The sequence below is a fragment of the Botryllus schlosseri genome, chromosome 5 (genome assembly GCF_051294905.1).
Source record: "Botryllus schlosseri isolate E-star chromosome 5, Bs_hap1, whole genome shotgun sequence".
Classification (NCBI taxonomy): Eukaryota; Metazoa; Chordata; class Ascidiacea; order Stolidobranchia; family Styelidae; genus Botryllus; species Botryllus schlosseri.
The window spans coordinates 19,820,775-19,840,059 of NC_137240.1; the positions used below are offsets into that span (position 1 = coordinate 19,820,775).

Sequence of the window (19,285 nt, forward strand, 5' to 3'; positions counted from 1 at the left end):
AAACACAGAAGGCACACTTTGGTCTTATTTGACATAGGTTTTACACCTGAAGAACCTTACATTCGAGCGATGCATTGGAACGACGCTTGTATTATTGACGTCGAAGGAACAGAAATGTATCGATTTATCGGTTTCGTACATATCCAGCAAAAATCTGGTTATATGATTGTACACGGTGAATGTCTGTGAACGCTCTATTGGTAAATTCTGTGCAGTTCACTTTCACCGTCGTGCGAATAACCCATGTTACGGTTCCATGTTTGTGTGTCTGTATGTCATGCTCAGACGGACTCAGAGTCATTGCAATGTGGCTTATTGGTATTGTTATCGGGTGACATTCGATCTACATCAAAACTACCGGCTATGATAATGTCTGTGGATCGATGTTTGTATACCAACACATTGCATGCAATGTCACACACCTCCATTTGCGCGTATACTGATGTGGGCAAACAAGCGCGACGTATGTCTGGATGGTATTTTTTCGTGGAAACACAGGGTGTGACATGTTTACTTTGAATATTGTTCATTGGTTTATCGATTCAGAGTTGATATCCGGATCCGGTTACATACTTTATCATTTCCGATTTCAAACTGAATGTCGAGACATACATTGACCAATAAAGACACAATATAGCAAGCATGCCGGAGGAAAACTCGACCAGGAATTGTTATCGCGATGGGCGACATAAATCCAACCGTTTTCCGAACACCGTTATCCACATACCAACCGTCGTCGAGGAGGTGTTTTATTCAGACATTTTGACTCTGGAAAATCTAAAGCACGAACCCGGACATCACAGAACTATCGCAGCCTATTGTCCAATTTTCCAAAGCGTGCATTTCGGTGTACAAGAGTATATTGTATGTGGTTAACCGATGATATTGACGTAATACGACCGATGGGGTGTACTCTGAAACCGGTAGTCTGTGTATATTTCCGTCACTGTTCGTTGTAACAATATACAAAAATATCAAATTGACCGGTGTGGTTGTCAGTTTTCAAAACGAAAATGGTATTGTTACCCAGGGAAAAAATGTATTTCCAAGTGAAAACGGTATTGGTACTCAGTTAAATGATAGTTTCCAGACGAAAAGGGATTGTTACCCAGGAGAAAATGATTAGTTACTCTAGGTAAAAGTATTTTTCCAAGCGAAAATGTATTGTTACACCGGGTAAACGCCAGATCCCCAAAGGAAAATGATATTTTTACTCAGGTAAACGACGGACCACCAAGTGAAAATGGCTTGTTGCTCAGGGAAAAAGGTTTGTTACCCGGGGAAAAAGGTTTGTTAACCAGAGAAAAAATAGATTTCCAAGTGAAAAAAGGTTTGTTAGCCAAGGAAAAAACATATTTACAAGTGAAAAAAGGTTTGTTAGCCAAGGAAAAATAGATTTCCAAGTGAAAAAGGTTTCTTACTCTGGGTAAACATCAGATCTCCAAAGGAAAATAATATGTTTAGTCAGGTAAACGATGGATTGGCAAGTGAAAGTGGTAATTTTACATAGGTAAACGTCGTGGGTTCAGTGTCGTTGGTCTTGTTAAACGTTATCGCTTGACGTTGGTATACTATTACGAGTGTGAAAAGGCTATGCACGTCTTGTGCGGAGTATCGCGACAGTGAACATATTTTTGGTATGACGAAACAAGATCGTTGTTTACATGTTAATGCATTTCGATTACCAAGTAGCTGTACAACAGAGAGGAGTCTACAGTTAGTTCGTGCTGTATGTCCCGATGAAAACCACAAGACCACATGTAAATCTATTACCACAACTCGATAATGTTGATATAGTGTTACTTGAATTAATTATTACCTATTTACACAACATAAAAATAAAAATTCATGTCGTGGTAAGTTTCTTGAACTCGTACTTGATGAAAACGAATGGTGACAAGTATGCGTTTGTGTTTGAGTGAAAAAGAATTATTTAGAGTAGTGACAGTTTGTGACCAACGAATGCAAATCGATCATGATATTACAATATACGCTTTCGTCAACATAACGACTTGGCGCAGGAGAAACACTTTAACGCTTTTTCAATAACCAGAATCTTGAAACTTGTTACTTGTGTGATTTACAGCTGGTGCACAAAGGCTAGCGACGTTTTTAATATAGTTCCACCTTCTAGTTGTTTTGATGGTAGGCTCGGCGCTTCTCGTTAGTAAAGTAAATTGTTTTGTGCGTTAGATTTGTGGAACGTAAGTCGAATACATACTCTTTGGTGGAAGTAACTATAGATTACTGTCATGACATTGATAGAACTCCCAAGTAGTGACCATGATTTGGTTTTTGAAAGACATCAGTATGTCGGCATAATATTTTCTAAAAGTCAAACTCGGACGGGTATCATGAATGTGTAGGACTCACGATAAACATTGTACACATACAACTTTGAAGAGGTTCTTGAAGGTACAAAACTTTAGTATGCAATTCAATAGTATATTCATACAACTTTGTTACAACAACTATATGATATTTCTGTAAGTACCATAGTTTCGTTTTGGATTATTTGAATATTTACATACGTAACCTTTCGTGTAAAAACGATATCAAAACACTTTGTAGAGTCTGGCTAATCATTCCGCGGTTTAGTATAGTATGGGGATATCGAGTGGAGTAATATTTTGTGTGATGTAAATATCTTTCATATTGCGATCTGAAAAAGTCGCGGGGATATCGATCGTATCATACAAAGCAACTAGTTGACACAAAAAAAATATTGAAGGAAGACTCGTCTGTTGTTTTCATGAGTCAAGAGAGTGAAAATTGTTTTTCTTACACTAAATTATTTTCCGCTACACTAGCATATAGTTTGTATCTAGAAAAACCGATACACACCGATGACGTGATGTTGATCAATTTCCGTTATGTAAAAAGTGAGTAAATAATCTTCCAGGTTGGTGTGATTCAAGTCGACGCCATGTTTCACATACCCATCGTTCGTATTGTGTGTGATATTGTGAAGATGAGACCCCAAAAACACAACAAGTAATATTTTGTATCGGGTGTTTGTGCTTTAGGAATAGCGAAGTGTGTGATATTTTGGATATGTGTGCTCGGTTGAAACTAGGGTTGCCCTTGGGTCTTGTGTCGGGTAAATCAGAACTATGTCTAGAATTCAAGCACGTCCTAGTAAGTTCTTTCGTGACTATGATTACATCTACTTTGACGAGAGGAAATGGAAAAATTCAAATGGATACTATACCAACGAACAAAAAGTGCAAAATAGTTTTACCAGATCTAGGTGTAGGATATCTTTTCGTCGATTTCTTTACCGGAGTGTGTTTTACAAATATTTCTAGTACACCTAACTATAGGATACATTTATCAGACGTCGTACAAATTGTTTATGTGACGGCAACGACTTTGAGTGACTTGGTTTCGATCCTTTTTGCAAAAGATTGTCGGACAATGGTGTTATACCCTTCTGTAATGATTGAGGTACGTGATCAAGTTTCCAATCAACTATTAATCGGGCGTACGACTTTGGTTTAACGAATCATAATATTTCTAAAATGCTTGCTGGTATCATAAGACACAAATCGAAATTCACATCAATCAAGACCTTTGCATGCTCTGAGTTTTGTGATGGCGTTTATTTCGCTTGATAGAAATGAACTTGTGTCAATAGTAACGCGAAACGCATTTATCATTTTCGGTGTTGGTCGTGTTCCAGATTTCTTTGATGGTATGCACTCTACAAATAATTTATGCATACTGAGTAAGGATGTGTTTGGTGAATATCATGCAAACTGTTTTTGTGTTGGTAATGACTTTCAGTAGTTTGGTTTTATGATTACAATTACTTTAGAAGATTCAAATGATAATGTATGATCACTAACAACAATACAAACACATTTTGTAGATTTCAGTGTAGCACATATTTTGATTCTATTATTGTCGTGAGTTTTGTCTAGTAGAATAGGCTGCAGTCAGTAATGATATTCCAAATTGCTCTTGTGCTGATCAAGGTCTTAGAGTGTAACCTTGTAATTTTTTACATTCAGCAAGTACAACGACGAGTCACGAATCAAGTATTGTTCACCCGCTTCTACTGGTACTCGATACCAAAAGTGATATTTCACACTCTGTAAGGTATGGATGTTTCAATTCGCTGTCGCAAATTCCACCAATAAATCGTATCAATCGTTGGATTCAATAGTAACGATATTGTGATATACTAACTCCACACGTAGTCGTTTCAATTACTCGTTACGAATTGCGATAATAAAGCATTTTGTATCGGGTGTTCAATGTATGAATAATGGAATTATTACATCTTTAGCACCGGTTATCGCAAACGATGGATTTTAATAATTGTACTGGTTGTTGAATGTAATTATACCGATATTGTTGTTTCATCTTTAGTCCTAATTATTGTGAACGATTGCATTTTTAAAGTATTTTCGGTTGTCTGCAATACAACGATTGTTTTGTACCAATCCGGAATAATATCCGAATCAAGAACATTTCGCACATGTAAGTCTGGCTTTACAAATTGATGTTTTAATAATCATGATAGTGAAAAGTTTGTTGCTGTCATAATAACCTTTACCAAAACACCAAGTCTAATTACCGTGAATAATTTAATAATCAAGTCATGGTCGAGCATTACAAAATATACGTCATATGGCAAATCACTGTGTCAATCCCTATGTTTGCAGTATGATAACTTTCAATGTAACACCGGCGTTTGATCGTAAGAAATGAATTATTAACTACGTTGGTCAGACATTCAAATATCATATACTCAAAACATATGTTAATCTCAAGCTGTGCACACCGAGTAGTAATTACTTCAGGTTACAGAATAGTAACGACTTTTACAGTTGAATAAAAAAAAAATACGAGTTGGCGGACTATGAATACAACCGAACTTGTTATGGATTTTGGATTGTGGTGATTACTCGCGTAGTCTTGTCTACTTTTCATAAGGATACTGTTGAGTTGGTTGGGTAAGTTACAAACGGGTTGACTTGACAAGATTTTTGTATTTTACTCTTTTGTGTATGGCAAGATGTTAAAATGTTGAGATGTCATAGTGATAGTATTTCTGAAACTATCTTTGCCAAACGAAAAGTTCGATCGCGAATATAGTTGTAATATTTCATTACTTGTTTCAAATCAATATGCATATAATTTCGAAATGTGACTGGGTGAAAGTTGGTAGTTATGTTTGTTAATCTATTTCAATTCAGATTATGTCAGAGTCCAAATATTTCATTCTGGATTATTTGGATTTACCTTTAGTACATCCCGCGAATGGATTCGGATGCGGTACTATAACATTTGGGACTCAAGGATTTTCAATCAACAATATCTAGATTTTTTGGTAATGCTAGAGTTGGCCAAATGGTAAGTTGCGTGTTTTTGTTAGGCGTTTGATTTCCCCAGTAATAAATACAACGATTGTATGTGCATACTTACGATTCCCGATTCTCATTAAGCTAGATTGTATTGATTCTATAGGTGTGAAACAGCAGCGCGGAATGTGCGAATAATCCGATGCGACTGAAGTTGGAGTCAGCAATATTCAGGTTACGTTCGAATCAACTGATCACGGTAAATGGATTTCTCAAAGGCTTAGAGTTGTACCGGATCAACACATTCAAATACGAATCAACTTGGTTTGTGTAGTGAGTTTCATTTCAAGCTGACAAATTGACACATTGATTGAATATTCTCATGATTCGCCTCACGCAACCGAAGTCAACGCGAAACATATAGCGATCGCGGAAAGTATCAAATCTTGGATATTCCAGTCACCGTCTGCGCCGGTTCTGTTATTCGGTGCTTATTACTTAATAGGTAATATTCTTATTATATCAGACTCGTGAAATCCAGTTCTGTACCAAACTACCAACATATTACATTGTAGCGATTGGGATGTATGTAGCCACAAGTCACGAGAGAGGGTTATGTCTTATAGGTGTTATCTTGTGAGCGATCGTAGGATTTTAGAATTATTTCGCACCTTTTTTGAATAAGCGTACACTTCACAAAGGATTAGGGTTAGAGTAGAAATAAGTGACAATTTGTCGCTATTCAAGTTACCAACACTGGCGATCTGTTATTCGTCACTTATTAAATCTTACGAGCGAAATCAAGTTCTGTGACAAACTGCTTACGAAAATTTCACCGCGTGAGCGATCGATATGTCTGTAACACGAAGCCGCGAAAGATGGTTATGTCTTAGGTATTATCTTGTCAGCGATCGCGGGATTTTACCAATATTTCACACCTATTTGGAGTGTTAGCAAGTGAACGCGGCTATTGTTGGTATTGGAATCACCGTCTACGCCGGTTCTGTGACAAAATATTACTTGTGCGTGATTCCTGCCTCTGTAACACCAAACCACGAGAGATGTCTGTCTGATGTGTTATCTTGTGAGCACTCATAGGATATTACAAATATTTCACACCTATTTGAAGTGTTAATTTGTGTCCGTTGGTATTGTTGATATTCGAATCACCGTCTACGCCGGTTCTGTGACAAACCAATTACCAAAACATTACCATGCGGCTGACTATTTCACACCTTTTACTGAAATTACGACATGTCAACGCAGCCTATACCTGAGAGTACGACATGCCAACAACGAAGCCGCGTGCGACCGATCCCTATACTGAAAAGGGTTACCGTGCGACCACAAGACACAATAGCCGCTTGCCACCCCCGCCATAAGACAAAAAAGCCGCTTGCCACCCCGGGTTTCCCAGCCGCTTGCGACCCCCGCCGTAAGAAATAAGAGCCGCTTGCCACCTCCGCCATAAGACGCAATAGCCGCTCGCCACCCCCGCCATAAGACGCAATAGCCGCTCGCCACCCCCGCCATAAGAAATAAGAGCCGCTCGCCACCCCCGGTTTCCCAGCCGCTCGCCACCCCGCCCATAAGAAACAATGGCCCGTCACGAGCGATCATACCTACTACTCTTCTGTCACTATTCCTCAAGTGTACACAAGAGCAAAAATTCCAATTAAAATTTCACAAATCCCTAAACCTCAGGTTGCAAGAGAGTGGGCTCATCTCCGGAGCATTGCGGATAAAATTATGCCCTATGACCCATCTATGAAAGTTGGAATAATAATTGGCACTGATGTTCCTAACGCCTTACGTCCTCGTGAGGTTGTAGCCGGTGATGATGAGGATCCGTATGGTCAACTATCTATGTTTGGTTGGGGAATCGTTGGTAATGTTTGTATGGACTTGAAGGGTGAATCATCTAGTGTGGTATCGCATCATACTATTGTGACAGATGCACAGATGGAAGATGGCTTCGAAACTTCAGAAGTTGTTGCTGAAGGGAATACCGCCTTTGTATACATGACAAAGACGAAGGAAATTATGTGTCCACAGAATATCAATCATTTGCTAGAAATGGATTTCATCGAACATAGGAATTTGGAAGCTTCTTTGTCGGTTGAGGACAAGCGTTTTATGGACATCCTCTCAAACGGTGTTTCAAGGAGAGAGGACGGGCATTACGAATTCCCTCTGCCATTGAAATACGACAATGTTAGAGTGCCAAACAACAGGCCTTTGGCGGAGAAAAGAGCAGAGCAGGTCAAACGACGATTGGGTAAAAACCAGAATCTTCATGAGGAGTATAAGGATCAAATGAATCTGACAATTGAAAAGTACGCGGAAAAGGTTCCAGAAAACATACTTGATTTAAAGAATGGTCGTATCAACTACATACCTCATTCTCCTGTATTTCATAACAAGAAAGGAAGTCTTCGTATTGTAAATGATATGAGCGCCAAGTACGGTGGTCTGTGCATCAATGACGTACTATTCAGCGGACCGAATTTGATGGACAATATGACGGGAATCTTGTTGAGATTTAGAAAAAACGAAGTAGCCATCATGGCGGACATTGAGAAAATGTTTTTTCAATTTTATGTCAATGAAAAGGATCGTGATATGCTGAGATTTCTGTGGTGGAAAGATGGAGATCTTTCAAAGGAACTTTTAGAGTATCGTATGAAGGTATTTCCCTTTGGAAGTGTCTCATCGCCAGGCGCGGCCATGTATGGCATGAAGTTGGCCGCTGATGATGGAGAGCAAGAGTTCGGCTGCAAGGCTGCAGAATTTGTTCGATCCAATTTCTACGTTGATGATGGATTAACCTCGGTAGAGACTGTGGACGAAGCTGTTGAATTGGTGAAAAACAGCGTGGGTATATGTGGAAAGGCTGGATTGAGACTGCATAAATTTGTGTCGAACAAAATGCAAGTATTGGAATCGATTGATAAATCGGAAAGGGCGAAGGGATTACAGGACATTGACCTCGATACTATGTCGTCGTTAACAGAGAGGTCTTTGGGAATTTTATGGAATCCATCATTGGATGTGTTTCGGTTCCACAGGGAATTGGTGGAGAAGCCAGTAACAAGACGAACGGTATTGAGTGTCGTATCATCTATCTTCGATCCGATGGGTTTTCTGGCCCCTGTTCTTCTGGTTGGAAAGGTATTATTGCAAGAATTGTGCAAAATGAAACTAGATTGGGACACTGCGCTACCAGAAAGTTATGCTCGTAGATGGGAAGATTGGTTAAATGATTTGAATAATTTGGATAAAATTCAAATCAAAAGATGTGTGAAACCTGATGAATTCGGTACTATTGAGGAAGTGGAGCTTCATCATTTTTCGGACGCTTGTGAGTATGGATACGGGCAATGTTCATATCTCCGATTGGTTAGTGATAAAGGGAAAGTGCATTGCACTCTCATTATGTCAAAATCGAGAGTTGCACCCTTGAAGCAAGTGTCAATTCCTAGGATGGAACTGACTGCGGCTGTGGTATCCGCCAAGATGAGCAAATTTCTCAACACAGAGTTGCGGTATGAAAATTTGAAAGAGTATTTTTGGACTGACAGCAATGTTGTTTTGGGATATATAAATAACGTAGCGAGGCGATTTCATGTTTTCGTGGCAAACAGAGTTCAACTGATACATGATTTGACAGACTCTTCTGCATGGATGCATGTGGCAGGACATGATAATCCAAGTGACATTGCAAGCAGAGGTATGTCGCTGGAAAAACTTTTATCACTTTCGTTATGGTGGGATGGACCGCAATTCTTGTGGAAAGAGGGAAGATTTGAAATACCAAAGGACGCTCGTCCATCAGGCGAATCTATGGATGACTTGGTAGATGTGGAAGTCAGGAAGACTGTGTCATTCTGTACAACTTCCAATGAAAATTCGGGATCTAAATCTTGGAATACGAACTTGAAACAGTTTTCGTCGTGGTTCAAGGCAAAACGGGCTGTTGCAAACTGCCTGCAATTCAAAGACAGATTGAAGGGTTTGCCAATAAACAGTTCTCTCACTGTTGAAAGGTTGTCAATGGCAGAAAGGATCATCTTGAAAGACTTACAGAGCGAATTCTTTCCGGATGAAATGGAACGTCTTGATCCTGCATCAAAGTCGAAGGGTTCTACTGTAAAGAAAGACAGTCCTTTGTACAAACTAGATCCATTTGTGGACTGTGATGGCTTGATAAGAGTTGGCGGAAGAATCCGTAATAGCTCTTTGTCTTCTGAAGTCAAGAATCCAATTTTGCTGCCTCGGAAATCTCATGTAACGGACTTGATCATTCGCCATTTTCATGGAAAGGTCAATCATATGGGACGTGGAATTACGCACAATGAGATACGTCAACATGGATATTGGATTATAGGCGGTGTGAGCGCTGTCTCTCAGCACATCCACCAATGCATAACTTGTCGGAAATTACGGAAACCATTATCGGCACAAAAGATGTGCGATCTACCAGAGTCGAGAATGGCTGAGCAAGGTCCATTCACATTTTGCTCGTGCGATTTCTTCGGGCCATTTGAAATCAAAGAAAGGCGATCCGTATTGAAAAGGTACGGAGTTATTTTCTCGTGTATGTCATCCAGAGCTATACACTTGGAGACGACAAACTCTATGGACTTGGATTCATTCATTAATGCATTGAGAAGATTTCTTGCAAGGAGAGGACCGATAAAATCACTGTTGAGTGATTGCGGAAGCAATATCATTGGGGGAAAGAATGCTTTCCAAAAGGCGATGGGTGAGATGAATCAGAAAAAGGTCAGAGATTATCTATTGTCTGAAAATTGTGATCTGATAGAATTCAACTTTCACGTGCCAAAAGCTAGTCATATGAATGGGAATGTCGAACGCCAAATTCTTACGGTGCGTCGTGTTTTGGAACCATTGCTTTGTCAAATAGGTTCACATTTGGATGATGAATCACTCAGAACCTTTTTCGCAGAAGTGGAAAATGTGGTAAATTCAAAACCACTAACTGTTATCAATTTGGGTGATGTCAATGCGCCAGAACCATTGACACCGAATCATCTGTTAACGATGAAACCAAAAATTTTGTTGTCACCTCCAGGGGAATTTGGCAAGCCAGATCTCTATGCAAGAAGGCGCTGGAGAAGAACACAATACGCTGTGAATCAATTTTGGTTCAGATGGAGAAGGGAGTTTTTACCTGGCATGCAACAACGCACTAAATGGAGCAAAGTTAGTCGAAATGTTCGCGTGGGAGATATTATTATCATTCATGATGATGACCTTCCGCGAAACTCTTGGAAATTGGGAATCGTACACTCGGTTTCGAGTTCGACAGATGGGCTGGTGCGAAAGGCCAAGATACGCATCGCCGACCGTACTATTGATCAGTACGGAAGAAGAATCAACGATGTGCAGTTTTTGGAGCGACCTATCCACAAATTGGTCGTGCTTCTCGCTGCAGAGGAAGTTACCGAGGATTCCACCGACGAGGAGCCACTAATGGACTAATGTTTTACTTAATTTGCAAAAAAGTTCTTTGTCATTTTATAACTTTTTTGGGGGGGTATGTTACTGTGGGCATTTCATGTTAATCTTGGGGGGTTCAATAATTTAGGAGCCATACTTGTATTCGCTAGATGGCGTATGCTTGACGACACTTCCTGGTCTGGTCTAAGGGAATATTCTGGATATAGCTGTGATAGGGTACAGTTTGTTAATAGTAATTGGCCCACCGGACGTTCCCCCACTGTATCTACCGATCTTGTTTGGACAATATCTTATTCGTGCTATTACTGTGTCGTATTATAATTTGGATATAAGGAAATTCGATCACTTGGAACTTCAAGCAATATACTTTTCTACCGTACTTCAAGATCGCGTATATTTACATCGGGAAACTTATAGGACTTTGCGGCGCTGTAAGTTCATGGGAAGACAGCTTACACAGAATCACATAGGCAGTTCAGCGACCGCAACACGGTTGAAAAGGACCCGGCTAGTCTCTAAGCTGGAAGACTCGCTTGAATACGATGATGTCACATTTTCATGCTGGTGTACGGCATTGTGACGTAGCCATGACGGAAATCGTGAAATTGTAGGCCCCTGCCCCACCACATATGTGGAAGTATCGCAACTATCGCCGTCAAGCGTTTTAAGACGGTAATACAGATAACTGAATAAACTTTTTCAATTTTTATGATCAAGAAGCAAGCAACATACAATTCAACAGAGGTGTATAAAATGTCTGTAGGCCCTACTCGAGTTTAGACGTAAAAATAAGTGGTCGTAATCAACGACATCTAGAAGTAACGATTTTTAAAGCATATCATAACTAGCCTACGTCAAGTATATCGGCAAAGTTATGAAAAGTACTCAAGGAACTAGGTGTCGTGGTCTTTTGTCAATATGTCGCCGGTAGCAGTTATCAACATGGCAAGACGGAACTTCGTGATGAACACAGAATCAGTTACTGATGACGTCATCAGTAATGACGGCGGAAGCAAGTGAAAAATTTCAAATTATAATTTGAAACGTGACCTAGATCGCCATGAGGCCACGATAATTCGAATCAACAAAGTGATCCTAATCTATCGATATACTACTTTCATCACGATGAAATGTAAATCGCTACCAGTGACCAATTCAGCTTTAAAGGTGTTGAAGTACCAGTGGAACTATAGTCTCAAAAATGTGACAACTTGAGTAAATGTTGGAAGTGGACAAAGTTATTTCTCTACTGCACATCTCTAGCCTGAAGTGTTTTGGTTCATGTGAGTGAACGTGGCCATAATCATTTGACGCCACAATGCCAATTCCTATACAAATTAGTGAATTAGAATGTGGATGGAAAACTGTATTTCGGGAGTGAAACTGGGAAGTTTACCTTCTTCTCAAAATGTGGTCTTTTAGTGCAACCTTTGTGAAAAATTAAATGCAACTTTTTTGAAAAATAAATGCAACTTTCCACGGATTTAATTGCAACAAAAACTTGCCATATAAATTACTTTTGCCATCCTGTATGCACTTGAGCGGAGCAGGAACCGGAGTCACAGTCGATATCCGCTCGTATTTTCTTTTTCATTTTTGATAAGAGCCGGAATCATATTGTGGTATACTAGAAATAGGACCTCTCTAGATGATTTTTATCGGAGTTTTACGGACCGGATCAGGGTCATTTCACAAATCCGGCCTAGGATTCGGACCCGAGCAGATACTTCCAGAAACATGATTGGAGTTGGTCCAGAGAATTTGTCGATCGGCCCCACACTAGTCTGCGCCCGTACCTGCATTAAATACTGTCGCAGTAGTAGGCAATAATTAGAATATTGTAGTCATTCGAAAATTTCACTCAATAGGATCTGACTAAAGGGAAGTGTCCTATTCTGATCTTGTAACAAGTCATCGCTTAATTCTGACTGGAGTACAATCCAATTGTTACATTACAATGGGCGTGATGTCATAGTGTAGTCTCACCCTAAAGCAGCTGTATACTTCCGGGGTCAGTGAGATTATTTAGTCACTTTTGTAACACCGGTTTTGCATTATTGTGCAACAAAGTTATTAACACTATGATTCAATATTATACAGAATATTATAGTCACGGTAAATTCGAAATACTCCCCGACCCATATACTGGTCGGTCAAGCAATACGAAGTTTGGCCACGACCCCTATACAAGGAGCCGTCCTGGGGGTCATTGATCGAAAGGAAAAACATGTGAATGATAAGATTCATGACAGCTATGCGTAAACGCTATTGATGATAAGTAATCGTTTGTTGTTATGAAAGAAATACTTCATTGATCATCGACTTTACACAGAGTGAACAGTGTCCACAGAAGTCAATAGGTTTGCGGCGTCAAAAGGAACACAGAAACCAAGTTTACCCCTGTCGCTGCCAGAGGTGGTCAGTAACGAAGTACTTCTACTTTTTGAAGTACTTGAAATAGATTTTGCTTGCTTGCACTACTTATTAAGCAGTTTTGATTTATTTTAGACTACTTCTACTTCTACTTGACAGTTTTCAGTTTTTTAGGATAACATAGGCTTAGAATACCAACATACCTACTTGTCTACCTCCTCTCCTACTTCTACTTGAGTAGAAATTTTGGCGTTACTTCTACTTCTACTTGAGTAGCGACGGTGACTACTTTGACCACCTCTGGTCACCGCATAAGTAGTAAAGCGCAATGACTGGTGTTGGTCCATTTGACCAGGCTTTTTGTGTCCCAATTGATGACCGTAACAATTTTTCGGCCTGACTTCCAACTGTTATCGAAAGTGACTGGTACTTAGCGAATAAGATTTGCTTGCCTTCGCAATAGACTGTTGCTACATAGATACAAGAGTTGCGACGACACAAGCCAAATTCTGCACTTGAATTGACTTGACTGTAGTCACTTCGCAAAAATGGTTTCAGTCAGACTCGGTGTTAGGAGAACTGCATTTGCCCAAGCCAAAATCTGCGGGGACCAATTTCATGTCATTAGGTAATCGGTTTTAAATAAATCGCGGTACCTGCATACCTACCATGTAGTTGACTTCGAAATTCTGGTGTGACATGGCCTGGTCCCCATTGTTCTGTCACCAAGAAACTGATCGCAAAGGAAATGATTAAAGGTAAGACCGCTTATTGTGCTCAGTTGCTCACCTTAAAGAGCTTCTTGCACGATCTGAATAGACCGGAAGCACTTTATACGCTTATTACTCGTCAACAACTCGTGCATGAGGTTATATTTTATAGTCCGGATGAGAAGTTAGGTTGTGTATTGCGCGAAATCAATTTATTTAATCTTTCTGACATTTCGTTTTTCATCTTCAATTTTGACTGATAAATATTCACTGAGGCTATACATCATACAGTTACCTACGCAGCTCAGGAGTTTTATGTGTGTGCTAGCGATACAACGCCTTTTGGCATGTACATTCCGTATAAATGCAACTCAATCTGAATCTGAATCTGAATCTGAATCTGAATCTGAATCATCTTGTAAAATTTGATATGACTTGTGACTTTAAGATGGTTATAAACAAAATATATGCATTTTACTTGTAATATTGAATATTTGTTGTGATGAAATATAATAGATTCCTCAGTAGACGAAGTCTTCGAGTCGTTTTTATCCTTACAACGTTCAGATCAGGCTATATACGACCGGACTGATCAGACTTGGACTAGATAATTGTGATTGTTGAATTAGTTTAATTTCAGTGAAATACTAGGGATCTAATTTGAAAACTGTTACTATGCTCTTAATTCTCATTCTCATTTGATATCTGGTTTACGTGAAAATGCTTCAGGAGAGCTGTACAGTATCGTTTGGAACAAGCCTATAGCTTACTACACAGACATTTGTCATTCTTATGCTTATGAGAATGAACTTAGACTAGATATGAACTGAGCTTGAATTTGGTTTTATTCCTATCTCATTTGAAATTGAATTAAATTTCCAAGCTTTTTGTATTTAGTATTTCTATTACTAGTCTAATTTTGACAAAGCTAAAAATGATCTAGCCCAGTGCTTTTCAACCTGTGTGACGGTTCGCACTTGTGCGAATGAAAAAAAATTGCAGTGCGAATGACGAACCTGGTGCGAACGGTGCGAATGAAAATCCCTGATGAGTGCGAATGAAAATCGTGAATTGTTAATTTTTCTGACCTGGAGTAATTCAAATAAACATAGTCGTAGCTCTCACAAGCCGTAGGCCGAGTGAATTAATATTTTCGCACTATAATTATTACGTACCCAAAAGCCTGGTTTTGAAGCTGGAGTAGTGGCTGACATACAGCAGTAGGCTATATCAGCCCGTCTGAGCCTGCGACAGGCTGAAAAAATGACGTTAAATTGACTTCTGCTTACTTTCGCTAAACAATCATCATATTTTCGTAATACCTGTTCGATTAGTGCGAGGCACGAGGATAGTAGTAAATACCATCATTACAGACTCACATTTGCAGGTCACTGTAACGCAAATTTTTCCCATTCTAGGGTTATTAAAGTATGGACCGCGAAGGGTATAATTTTGGGTCGACACGGTGTCAGAGCGATCAGTTAATCTGTATCTAATATTTGTTGAATTTATTGCAAAAATCCTGCGATAGTTTTTACAAATCCAAGGTTACGGTGTTGGGTACTGGAGCGAATAAGCGAGACACGAAGAAAATGTGACTTTATCATGAAAATTCATGATAAGATTTGTCCGACTGGTTTTTCTGGAAAACATGGTCGAAGACCGACGGGATGAACTACTATAAGGACTAGGGATTTGCACGAGCCAGTTCAGGTCTATGAGACTCATTCAGTTCGAGGCCAACCCGTCAAACCATTCTATGCGTCGGGTCACATGAAGAGGGAAAGTTTTGGCCAACAAACGGCCGATGAAATGCGCCGACAAAACTATGAACAAAAAAATTACCGGTGCTGGATGGCCAAACCATTCGACATAGATATGCTCCATTGTCGTCGCGGGCCGGATTTAATTCTTTTGTATTTCAGTTTGATCATTTACTACGGTATTTAGGTGGCGAGATAGCGCAACACCAATGGGTGCGGGTTCGAGTCCGACCGAGGTCGACTTCCGAATTCCGATATCTAAGTGTTGGAGGTTTACCTAGGCTCCTCCTCGCCACCTCATCCGCGTTAGCGGTGTCTTACAAAAGCCTAGAGGTGGGCCGTGCTATAAGTCGGCAGTTACGGAAAATACAAAGAATATCGGCCTGGTGTAAATGACCACAGTAGTCGACAAACACCATGAATACCCCAAAAAAACAAACTACGGTATTTAACCTATGAATAAATGCAAAGTTGCACACTCTGCAGATCGCTCGCGGGCCGCACCTAAATTCCCCATTCCCAAAATACCTCAAAATCCATGCCCTTATTTTTCATTTGAATACTTCATTAACAAGCACACAATTAACAATTCACACAATAGTGTAGTGTTACATTATAGGATCACAGGGGTTCACTCCTAGCTGCACCTTTTATTCGCAAACAGTGGAATCGGCAATAATACGATGATTGGGCGCATGAGTAAAGTTACAAAGCCTATAAAACAGTGGTTCTGACGATGGTTTAAGTTGGCATATTTCTATGCTCCTTTCGTTTTAGTGATATATTGGCATCAACCCTGCGAATGCGTGGTGACGAATGGAAACACGGACGTTGGAATTTAAACACGGACGTTGGAATTTGCTTCATAGTATTATATCGCGAAGCTAGTTTCTCCCGAAGCTGGAGACCTCTAATATATTTTCCATGTAACCCGCATATAAAGGTTTTTAACGTCTTCCCTTCTGTGAATAACTATAGTCTTTGGTCAGTGAAATGAGTTCGTACTTTCTTGCCTTCTCGGAATTGGGTGTCAATGACAGGGACCTGGTACTAATGGTGACTAGAACCACAACACCGTAGTCTGTTGGTTATAATGTTTCCTATAAACATACTCGACATGTGCTATCTTGAAGGACTATTTAATGGATCTTTTTCTTACTAAAAATCTCAACATCTTTTAGAAATGTTCTGGATATGACAAGCATTTATCAATCTACTCAAAATTGCTTCGCGGGCCGGATGAAATCACCTGGCGGGCCGTATGTTTGACACCCCTGGAGGAGACAATATAGTACAACTGCGACACGCAGAGGAATTTAATTCACCCCAATTTGAAATTGCGTGCATCAGACATATTTTGCAGAGCTGTGTTGGATAGAATTATGATGTGCGCATTCTGTATGTCATGCATGTCCGTAAAATCAGAGCATACTACTAATAGTAAAAAGGAATTTCTTTTCATGGGTGAGCCTCGGGTCGCGCAACGCCACAAAAACTCAAATTTTGTTGGTAGTCTAAAAAGCTGCTTTAACGTTAATAAACTGTCATGAATTCTCAAGTTAGATTGAGCTAAAGAGCAGAACACACAGTACCGTGGGGGAAGCGAGTAGCGCAGTTGGTTAAACACTGCAGTCACGACATCGATGGTTGATGGTTCGAGGCTCGGCTCTGCCATGCTTTTATGTGTCGGAGGTTTATCTGGGCTCCTCATCGCCGATCCCGCTGTAATGCAGCGCATTGAAAAGCCCAGACGAAGAGAGAGCCGAACTCATGAAAGGAGGCAGAAAATGAGCCGAAAATAAAAGACTCAAGTTCAAGAAGACATGCCATTATGAAATATATGAAATTTACTGTGTGGGCGCAAATAACCACGAGTTGCAAGCGCCAATTATATGAGTTAATAAAAACAACAACAACAACAACACAGTACCGTGAGTTTATTTGCTCTTCCCACATACACACGAGACAGAAAATGGGAAGTCGAAAAATAAGTTGGAGCCACGTATCATAAGGTAGCGAGCTCTAATGTGCCTAACTGCCTACTCTCCATTTGGATCTTATTTTCCAAGACATAAGGCAAAAGCCTCAACACAAACTGGTTGATTTTCCACTCCTTCGACATACTTGAGCCTCCTAGACCTATTTGTCAGCTCTTAAAATCGATTTCTTCCTTGCAAGCATTTTTCACTCGTGAAAAATACGCTGTATGTTAGATAGCAGTGCAGAATAGACTTCAAGACCTGGCCATCCAAGCACTAGTAGAATGGTTTTAGTGAAATAGTTGAAATCAAAACGAGCGGAAATAGCAGCCTTTTTAACGAGACACTTAATTGCTTAAGATACATAGTAGACAATTTGTTGCACATCTGAGCAAATAAATGTTGTATTTTCATCTTTTTTTTGTATAACAATATTAGGTTAGCTTGTGCGAATGAAATTTATTTTACAAAAAAAGTGCGAATGAAGCTCAAAAAGGTTAAAAGGCACTGATCTAGCCTAACTGATCACAGCCAGAGAATTCAAATTCACGGTGGATTTACATATTTAGTTAGATTTAACGACATTTTCGTCCTTGCCTCTGACTTCTATGCCGTCCATCGCGATGCTTATTAGTGTGCTGTCGTTTGCAGTAGGATATAAGACTGGCAGCATAGAATGACCGATATTCCAAATTTCCCAATTCCTAACGCTCAACATCAATAATGAAATCGATCATAGGAGGTTTGGATTACATTATTGTATCTGTCATTCGATACAAACACGGCAGTTGATGCGCAAGCGCAATAGAGGTCTTGAAAAATACTTATTGTGAGATTCGTCAAAATCGAAACTCATCAACGGATTCATGAGAAATTAGTTCGAAAAGCACCACTATGAAAGGATATATAAGGGTACATCAAAACTTGTCACACTAGGGTCACATTTAGTGTCACACCTAATGACATGCAGTTCTTGAATAGTAGCTACGATCTTTCGTTTATGGTGGGTATACCACATAAATTTAAGATTTGATTGATCTCCAATTGAATTTAAGTATATAAGTAATATCCAAATGGACGCCATACACTGACTTTCGGGCGCACCTGTTAAATGTACCAAACGTGTCTATTCGAATGTTAAAAATTTATTTATTTGAAAAGAGGATTTTCTTGTTTGCTTGAAATCAAATCTCAGGAGAAAGATTCAGTCACACACATCGATCGGTTCATGAGAGCTATAGTATCGGATAACAAATATCATACCTCGGTTTAACTTGCTTGGTATAATTTGCAACAACAAACAGCAATTAAATAGTCTCATGGCCATTTAATCAAGTTCGCTTGAATGCTGCTTCACGAGACGCGATAGTGGGCCTATACTCGCTAGCAGTCCGCAGTCAAAATCTAACTCTCACATCGGCAGTACGTAATACTTTTGCAGCTTTAATTGATATGGTGATATGCATAATGATTGTACATACCCCCTTTTACCACAGTTTACCTTTTTATGTAAATAGGTTGCATGAGGACGTCAGAATTGAGTTACGGGTTCATTGAGTCAAGCTAAAATGGCAGACAGCTGCCCGATATAATATAACATTGAGCCTATACCAACTTTCTCCATAGGAGAAGACCTTGCGTAAGCCTATGCCGATCCGAGCTCCAAC

General features: G+C 39.7%; 1 protein-coding gene and 1 long non-coding RNA gene across 2 annotated transcripts in view; one reads left to right on the forward strand and one right to left on the reverse strand.

Moving 5' to 3' along the window:
- The window catches only part of LOC145439340 (uncharacterized), a 92,896-nt gene that overhangs the window by 62,901 nt on the left and 10,710 nt on the right, over positions 1-19,285 (reverse strand). The window lies entirely within an intron of this gene.
- LOC145439336 (uncharacterized) lies at positions 7,044-11,252 on the forward strand. The gene has a single exon (XM_080316839.1). It carries the CDS (start codon positions 7,059-7,061, stop codon positions 10,812-10,814), a length of 3,756 nt encoding a protein of 1,251 aa, XP_080172965.1. The 5' UTR covers positions 7,044-7,058; the 3' UTR covers positions 10,815-11,252.

Bases quoted from the DNA above. Each gene is read 5' to 3' on its own strand.
- LOC145439336 (XM_080316839.1), top strand. From the start codon at position 7,059: ATGCCCTATGACCCATCTATGAAAGTTGGAATAATAATTGGCACTGAT.